We start from the raw sequence: 8857 nt of genomic DNA, 5'->3' as shown, positions 1-8857 counted from the left end.
ACTGTAGTAGACTGAAATAAAATATGGGAGTAAGATAGAATTTGAAAAAATTACATAAAGGAAAATATATAGTAATAAAATTTAAATAAAAATATTTTTAAAAGAAATTGAAAGTAAAAATGAATTTTTTCTCTTTCTGCATTCAAGAAAAGAAAGGAAATGAAAAGAAAAAGAGAAAAAGAAAGAAAAAAAGGAAATTGAAAATTTGAAAAGGTGAGTACACTGAAGTAGACTAAAATAAAATGATGCAAGTAAAGTAGAATTTGAAAAAATTTACACAAAAGTAAAAAATATAGTAATAAAAATTAAAGACATTTATTTTTAATAAAAATTGAAAATCAAAATGAGTTTTTTCTCTTTCTGTATTCAAGAAAAAGAAAAGAATTGTAAAAGAGAAAAAGGAAGAAGAGAAAAAAAAGAAAAAAAAATTGAATAGATGAACCTGCTAACAGATTGAAGTAGGACTGAAATTGCTTCGTTTTCCCCTAGAGGTCAGTCCATGTAGCTGTTTATGGTCCATAAATTAGCCGGCAGTGAGGCTTGTGTTCTTGAAGAACAAATTTGGCCCAAGTGGGCAGGGCTCGGTGTAACAGCTCCACTCTCCACTAGATGGCGCTGCTAGCCTACTGGGGTGGATTGTTGCGGTGCTCATAGGTGCGCATGCGCATGAGCAGGAGCCGTGAAAAATGGTGCCACCCAGCCAGCCAGTCTGTTCTCCTGGATCAGCAATTGCGCGCAGGTCCTCCGTCTTCAGCTCTTGTCCGCTCCCCGCTTTTTCACTCTCCATGATCAGGCCCCAGGCAGTACCTCTCTCCCAAGTTTTGTCTCAGATGCGGCTGTTTTCCCCGGCCCCTTACTTCCGAAGGACTGCAGCTTTGACCCGGTCCGCCTCTCTGCGGGAGGGCCTCACCGAACAATGGCCAAATGAGCAATGGCCAAATGTCGGCTGCACCCAGGAACACCCGCTGGACCCTGCTGCTGCCGGTGTCCCAAGACTGCGGCCCCGTGCCAGCCCGCCCCCAAAAAAGATCGCGAGACAGTGTAGCATCAGCGTTTCAGGGATTATGGAAAATTGCAACACACATCTGGCACCAGGCTTTACCCTCAATGACCTTGCCCCAGGACCAGCGAATGTGGCCGCCTTCCGGGGTCTGCTGGGACCAGGTGGCTTCAACAGTCTCTACCAAATGTCCTTCCAATGGTGGAACCGCTTTTCCCGTGTGGCCCAAGAACCTCCTGGACCCCACTCCGTTCCTGGGGATTCACCTTTCCCACCAGAGCACCGCCAGGTATCGAGCTGCAGAGTTGCAACTTTTGTTCTCCTCTTGTTTACAGTCTTAGTGGAATTTAAACCCTCCCCTCTCTCCTTTCTCCCTTTTTAGTTTAGTACCTGCGGCTGTTTCCAATTTTCCACTTTCTCTCCAGCTGCTTTTGGGGAGGGGTGCTTTTCCCGTATGCTCCCCCCCTCCCCAGACTCTGTCCTCTCTCCACCCACAAAAGGAGTTCCCTACCTTTCACGGCTTCTTGCTCCCCAAGTTCAGCTCTTCATGTCGCGTGCCTGCTGAATTCTGTGGTTCAGGTTATGCAGATTGTTGTGTTAATCTTCCAATCAGTTTTCTAGGTGTGTATGATGGTTTAGTGTTGGTCTGGCTGTATTTCATGGACACGAGACACACAAAAAGCTTCCATGCTGTTCCGCCATCTTGGCTCCTCCCTATTTATTATTTTTTAATGTTTATTTTTGAGAGACAGAGATGGAACGTGAGTGGGGGAGGGGCAGAGAGAGAGGAGAGACATGGAATCTGAAGCTGTCAGCACAGCTTGAGCTGTCAGCACAGAGCCTGATGTGGGGCTCGAACCCACGAAGCGTGGGACCATGACCTGAGCCGGAGGTGGGTGCCCAACCCACTGAACCATCCAGGTGCCCCATTTTGTTCATCTTTTAAAACAAAGGTGTTTGACCAGGCAGCCTTGCTCTGAAAATGGAATTATTTTGTGGTGCAGAGGTTTGAACTTAAATGATTTCTGTAGTGATACAAGGGCGTTTCCATGGGAAAGTCTGATGCACGTGTTGGGTAGGAGATTGACATATGGAGAAAAATTGGACCATATGGGATTAGGAAATTAAAAATTATCTCCTCCTGCTCAGTAAACATGCCAAATATGAGCCTGTCATCCTAAGAACGGTCTTCCTTTTAGCAAAAGAAGACATTACGAACATTTCCAAAATTAAAAGAATATTCATGTCATGTCAAATGTGTGATGTGTGTAGGCAATGATGTGTTAGGTTCTAGGAAGGAAATTTGTATTTCAGGCACAGTCCTTGTTAATTAAGAGATTACAAGTAAACAAGACTAGCCCAGATGTAACAATCAGCAAACAAAGCTGATGAGAGAGAACCATAACCCATGGTTAACGCTGGACTGATTTAATAAATTATGGTACATCCATTCTATGGAATATTATGCAATCATCAAATGAAATGAACCACACATTTATATGTATTGACTTGGAAAGTCAATACATTGTATTGTATTGTATTGTCTATATGTAGAAGGCATTTTGTTAAGTGCAGATAAGCAAGTGGTAAAATAACATGAAGAACATGATCGTGCTTTTGTCAAAAGCAAAAGTGAGACTCTAAATAGGCAGTTCTGTTTGTAGAAGCATAGAGGGTGGAATGATCTGATAAGCTAACCTCAGCTCCTTTAAGAGCGTAGGATCGGGCAGAGGAGGAAGGAAGCATCTTAAAAAATCTTTCTGTAACTCAGTGTGTTTCCATTGTTACAGTGAGTGGGTATTATAATTTTTTTAAAGTGCTTTTGTAAAGCACAAAAATGGCATAACCTTTGTCTCCCAATCTGTGGATGTATGTTGGGTCATATAATGGTTCTTTCACTCTGCAGTACTCCCAGCTCCCACTGGATCTTGCCCAGTGATTTCCAAGCCAGCCCTCTCCTTAGCACAACATCCAGGCAGGTGTCCTCCCCGAGGGCACGCTCTCTGTGCTGGGGATCTGCCAGGGATACAAGGTAGCAGCACGTTCCCTCAGATTCCCAAACCCCAGCAGCACCTTGGCTCTTCAGGAAGGAGGAATCCCTTTCCTCCCCCTCCCCAGTCACTCTCGGCTGGGCCCTGCTGGGGCTCCCTGTGCACATCAGCATTTCCAGCCTGGTCTCCAAAAATGCCTGCACCCCTCTACATGGGTTCAGCCTCCGTGGGCATATCTACATGTCTACAGGGAGTGCGAAGTTGTATGTTGGAGGCAGAAACTCAGCGAAGGGAGAGCCCTGGGGTCCAGACAGGATGGTGGGGAGGGGACATCAAATGTGCGAACTGTAACACCAGCAATACGGAGAAAGTGGAACGAGAGAAGAGAAAGGCAGCCGGCCTCACACTATTGACTAGTCTGTGGTGCGCTCTTGTTGAATAAACAGACAATCTCACAGAACACCTGTGTCAGACAAGGCCACTCTGTAACTGTGGTGGCTTAAGACAAAAACAAGACCCATCTGTAACTGTGATCATGTCTGACCACGATCAAAAGCAAGAAATTGTCCAGGTCACAAAAGTGACCACCAAACATGCCTCTATTCATGGGTAATATGAGTGCCTGCTGCTGCTTCTTCATCAGTTACACCTGTAGGCTCGCTCCCTGCCCCTGCCTTCTAGATAAGAATTAAGGTACCAATCACAGCAATGCCTCTGCTTGACAACATCCTACCCTGAGCAGAGCCCCACTTCCTTGAAGCCTCTCCAGAATCACGGAACACAATCCCAAATCCTGTCATAAGCTCCTTTTTACACCCTCTTACTGAGGCTTGCAGTTGCCTTCACTGTGACGAGTCCCGAAGCCCCAGGTGACCATAGGTGGGTCCTGGTGGCTCTTGGTTGGAGGGCAATGACAAAGGGCAGGATCCCAGGTGGGGCAGTCAGTGCCATCGAAGGCAGAGACCTAGGGGTTTTCGCCCTGCCATTTATTTTCCCAGTTGTGAGAGGTCAATTACACCATTGCACCTTCTGTGTTTATTCATGGCCTGAACGAGCCAGGTATGTGAGCGCCTTTCAGAGAACCATCTGACTGTGGCCAAGATGTCTCTGGAGAGTACTAGAAGGTGAGGATGTGTCGGTTAGGTGGGGACAGATGAAGGAATGTTTGAATTCCGGGGTGCTTTACCAATCTGTATTCTACCCTCATGGGCAACTGGTGTTGAGGGTGTGGACTTCAGGATCGGTCCTGGCTGATGTGTGACCTACAAGGTGCATGGCCTGGAGCAAGTTTGTTAACCTTTCTGAGCTACAGAGCCTGCATCTTAGGAACGAAGAGATTATCACTTACCTCACAGGCTTAAATAGAGCATGGAAATCCCTGGTACGTAGGGCAGCGGGGACTCACCACATATGCCATTTTTTCCCCTCCCCATTAAGCGATGGACAGCCACTGTAGATTCCTGGAAGAGGAGCGGCCCCAGGAGAGTAGGAATTCTCGGAAGATAGAGCTGATGGTAGTGTGGGAGACGACCTGAGTGGGGAGGGTGCGGGCAGACCCTGGGGATGCCGGGACACCCCAGCTCACACGGCACTTGCACATCACTGCAGGGATCGCACCAGGTTCTCACAAGCAACACAACTGTCCCGCGTGGACATAGGCAAAGAAGGAATGATGGAGGCATGCCACGCAGTGTGTCTTACGACAAGTCTTAGTGGGATAGGATAGAAGGAAGAAATGTTAACTTTAGCAACACTTCTCGAAAGGCAGCCAAACTCTGAGATGCTTGAGGCAGCAAGAGGAACGGATTCCTTCAGGGTGCAGCGGTCAGCAAAGAGATGCTCATTTCTTCTTTTAATTAATTAATTAATTAATTAGAACATTTATTCATTTTTAAGAGGAAGAGAGAGAGCACATAAGGGAGAAGGGCAGAGAGACAGAGATGCAGAATCTGAAGCAGGCTCCTGACTCCGAGCTGTCAGCACAGAGCCCGACGCGGGGCCCGACCCCACGAACTGTGAGATTGTGCCCTGAGCCGAAGCCGGACGCCCAACCTACCGAGCCACCCAGGCGTCCCAAGAGATGCCCATTTCTAACAAGTAAGGCCAGGGGCCATAACATCTTCCAGTTGCGGATTGTTGCCATGGCTTTGCAGTGACGCAGAGAGAGTTTGCTTCAAATCCGGAGGATGATGCTGTGCGCTGAAGGTCGGCTTGGGCTTTGTCTCACGTATGACTTGTTGAGCGAGCAAGGCAGACCACTCCACTTTAGCCCAACGGCAGATGACTCCCAGGAGGAGAAAACGGATGACTGACGGCAAGAGCTACATCTTGCAACCACTCTTTCCTCGCCAGCTCCACCTCTAGTCGTTCTTAAATTTTATAGTTAATAGTACCCCAGGGAGACTTCAGGCTGCTCCGTTCCTCACGTAGCAAGGAACTTTGGCACCTGGCATGTTTGTGTTAAGTAAGCAAGCAAACAAAACCCCAGGCGATTTGTGACTGTAAGTTAGCTGCAGATGGTGTGAGAGCCAAGTCAAGGTCATAGCAAGTTGCCCCAGTGATTTGAATCCTAAAGTCAATTAACATTTGTCGGGCTCCTACTTTCTCAAAGGTTGGGCCCCGAGGAAGCTGCAGATGAGCGGGCCCATCTCCTCCTTCACAGAGTCTGTCATGGAGTGAGGAGGCTAACGAGTAAACCAGTGGAGCACAAGGGCATAGGAAATGCACCTACGCCATCATGGTAACGTGGAGAAGGGGAAGATTACATTTTACCAGAAGGATCAAGATTTTAAAAGAAAAGGATTCTGATGAATTCTTGATCTCGGCCTTAGCTCATCTGCCAACAGCCATAGATATAACAGTCACCTCCTTGCCCCTCTCCTGGAGGTGTGTGAGGTTCCTGGACCCTACAAGACTCTACCGTCCTGGACCTTTATGCCTCTGGCTTGCACAATTGACAGAAGGCAGGATTCAGGGGAGAGTAAGCTGCTGCTCAGCTCTATTCATCCCTAAGGAGTCTCATCCTCAAGGTGCAGAGGCCCTAGGAATTGGAGACCTATCCTATGGGGCTCTTGGAATCCCAACCCAGATACTGGAGAATAATGTCCAGGAAAAGGTGTAATAGTGCTGACTGAAAGAGAATGGAGGAAATTGGGAAGTATATACCTAGGCCTAGACACTCTCTCTGCTTGATATGATATGGTTACATTTTTTCCTGTTTTGAGAATAAGTGGAAGACAGATGCCGACTTTATAAATATAACAAGAGAAGAGCACCGCGATTTGTATACCAGTGTCGATTCAGTGAGCGAATCCACTCAGCTTCTTAAACTACAAACTGGGATACTGTATGTGTGTGGGTGCGCGTATGTGTGTGTGTTCCTGGATTCCCTCACACTTTAGTTGTAGTGTCCTCCTTTGTAGAATGGGTTTATTCCCAACCGCATAGGTTCGTGAGGATTAAATAGCCTTTGTTTTGTGAGACCCCCTTATTAACAGTAATATCGACACTACTCACAAAGTCTGAGACACCCTGACGTTGGCTACTGTTATTAAGTCTACTGGAAAATAAGATAACCCTTTCCAGAGAAACTCAAAACCGTCCCAAAGCGCAGCGTGATCCCGCCTCTTATCACATCAGCGTTGTCTGTCGGTCAATTAGTGTGTAGTGACAGTGGGGCTGAGTTTCAAAAAGATACAGTTGAATGAGGACCTTATTATTTGCCCTCCTTTCTTCTGTCTCAAAGGGCTCTCAGTGTAAGGAGTTTTAGGCAGATGTATTACCTGTGTATCTTAAATCGATGGTTGAAAATGTTAACATAGTTACAAAGTGCTTTGAAGAAAAAAAATTCGTTCCATTTTCAGTGTGAAAGTGACATTGGTACTGTATAAGAAACACTCTAGGCAGACAATGGTTTAATCCCTGAAGTATTGGGTGTATATCCTAAAACCTTCAAGTGTCTGGAGAAGTGGTTTCCTTCTTAAAATGGACCATATCCTGCTCTGCGTGCCAGAAATCTGACTGTGTAATTAGGAGACATCTCCTTCCCTGACTGTGAGCATTCAGCCTGTGCTGGGTTTCCATGGATAAACAAGGAGCCCCTGGATTCTCACCAGGAGGGAGCCAGCGGCTGAAGGCAATGTTCCTTCCTTGGAGAGGGCACATCTTTTTTGAGAAGTGAAATACTTTTTAGCCAAACAACAACAACAACAACAACAACAACAACAACAACAACAAAAACCCCAAACCTGTTGCTCCAAAGTTTTCATTACTGACTCAGTATTCAGTTAGAATTTCTGTGGCAAATGCTGGTGTGGAAGAGACAGTGTCAGGGGAAATTGCACACTGATGAATACAACAGATGATGCATGGAGGCAATATTAAATAAATATTGAACTTTAAGAAATACCATGTGATAGTCAAGTGTGTAGGAATGAAATAATAGGAGATCTGGGGTTTGCTTTAGAATAACCCAGCTGACTGCGGGAGGGGACATGGGGTACAGAATGAACAGAATTGGCCATGTGTTGATAATTATTGAAACTAGGTGATAGGGCCATGGGGGTTCATTATATTATTTTCTCTAGTTTTATAAACAATTGAAAATCTCCATATGAAAAGCTAACAAAGGGCGCCTGGGTGGCTCAATCGGTTAAGCAAGCATTCGACTTTGGCTCAGGTCATTATCTCACAGTTGGTGAGTTTGAAATGACTCTCTGCTGTCAGCATGGAGCCTGCTTCAGATCCTCTGTCCCTGCCCCTCTGCCCTTCCCCTGCTCATGCTCTCTCTCTGTCTCTCTCAAAAATAAATCAATAAAACTTAAAAAAAAAAAAAAAAAAAAAGCCCCGGGGGCACCTGGGTGGCTTAGTTGGTTGAGCATCCGACTACAACTCATGATCTCCCTGGTTTGTGAGTTCAAGCCCCACATCAGCCTGTCAGCACAGAGCACACTTCCGATCATCTCAAAATAAATGTCTCAAAATCCGATCATCTCAAAAATAAATATTTTTTAAAAAAAGAAAAAAAAAGCCCCAAAAGTGTGGCTTTCTCGTTTGAATGAAAGATGTTTTTAAAAATTAATAATTCATAGATGTTACATACTGAAATATACAATATAGCTAACATTACATTATTGGTGTTATGTTAGGCATTTGTATAATATTACATATATACCTATAACTTCATATATATTATGTACATATAGAATAATATAATTTATAGATATATACATATACTTTTATATGTACATATATTATTTAATATGTACATATATTAAGTACCCACACATACATACATAGTGTATCAATTCATGCAATTCCTGTTAACGACTCCATGTGTGAGTTCTACGTAAATTACCTGCATTTGCAGATGAGGCAATGGGATATGGAGATTAGTTCACAAGGTCAATAAGTAGGATTCCAATGCATTTTGATTCTGGAACCCATGCTCCTTCTTAAACAGAGCCCACTATTGCTGTTAGTATCCATGCTATTCTGTACTATCACATTGTTATCAACAACTTTCCTTACCACAGTTTATTTTTATTTTTATTTTTGGATGTATAAATCTTATAAATTATAATAAATTATAAGTTGAGAACAGGGTGCTTTTGCCTAAGGGTTCTTAAAATGAGCTCTTTTTAACATTTCCAAGTACTTAAAATTCATGTAGTTATGTACACAGACATAAGTATATTTCTATGTATCCTTGCCTCTTTCCAGAAAGGGCATTAAAGTTGGAATGGTGTCACAGACTGTTCTTTTTTCCTCCCAACGGTCACCTTAGGTTTGTGAAGAACAAAATGCTGGTCCCGGGGAGCCAAGGCAGAGTAAACAGTCCTGTCCAGAAGGCATGGAAGGGCATTTG

The 8857-nt window shown here is 44.7% G+C and overlaps 1 protein-coding gene across 2 annotated transcripts; it reads left to right on the top strand.

Moving 5' to 3' along the window:
* Window positions 1–376: 376 nt before the first annotated feature.
* LOC131484646 (uncharacterized) lies at window positions 377–7470 on the top strand. Of its 2 annotated transcripts, XR_009248366.1 has the most exons (3): window positions 377–491; window positions 1123–1289; window positions 4888–7470. XR_009248366.1 is itself a non-coding variant. In XM_058683082.1 (2 exons), exons 1-2 carry the CDS (start codon window positions 687–689, stop codon window positions 4906–4908), a joined length of 624 nt encoding a protein of 207 aa, XP_058539065.1. In that variant the 5' UTR covers window positions 501–686; the 3' UTR covers window positions 4909–7470. The 2 variants fall into 2 exon arrangements, 1 of the variants encoding a protein (XP_058539065.1); XM_058683082.1 differs by lacking the exon at window positions 377–491 and having other exon boundaries at window positions 501–1289.
* Window positions 7471–8857: the final 1387 nt, after the last annotated feature.

The sequence above is a fragment of the Neofelis nebulosa genome, chromosome 9 (assembly GCF_028018385.1).
Source record: "Neofelis nebulosa isolate mNeoNeb1 chromosome 9, mNeoNeb1.pri, whole genome shotgun sequence".
NCBI lineage: Eukaryota > Metazoa > Chordata > Mammalia > Carnivora > Felidae > Neofelis > Neofelis nebulosa.
The sequence above is the reverse complement of the archived record's forward strand: the minus strand, read 5'-3'. Positions and strand labels throughout refer to the sequence as shown.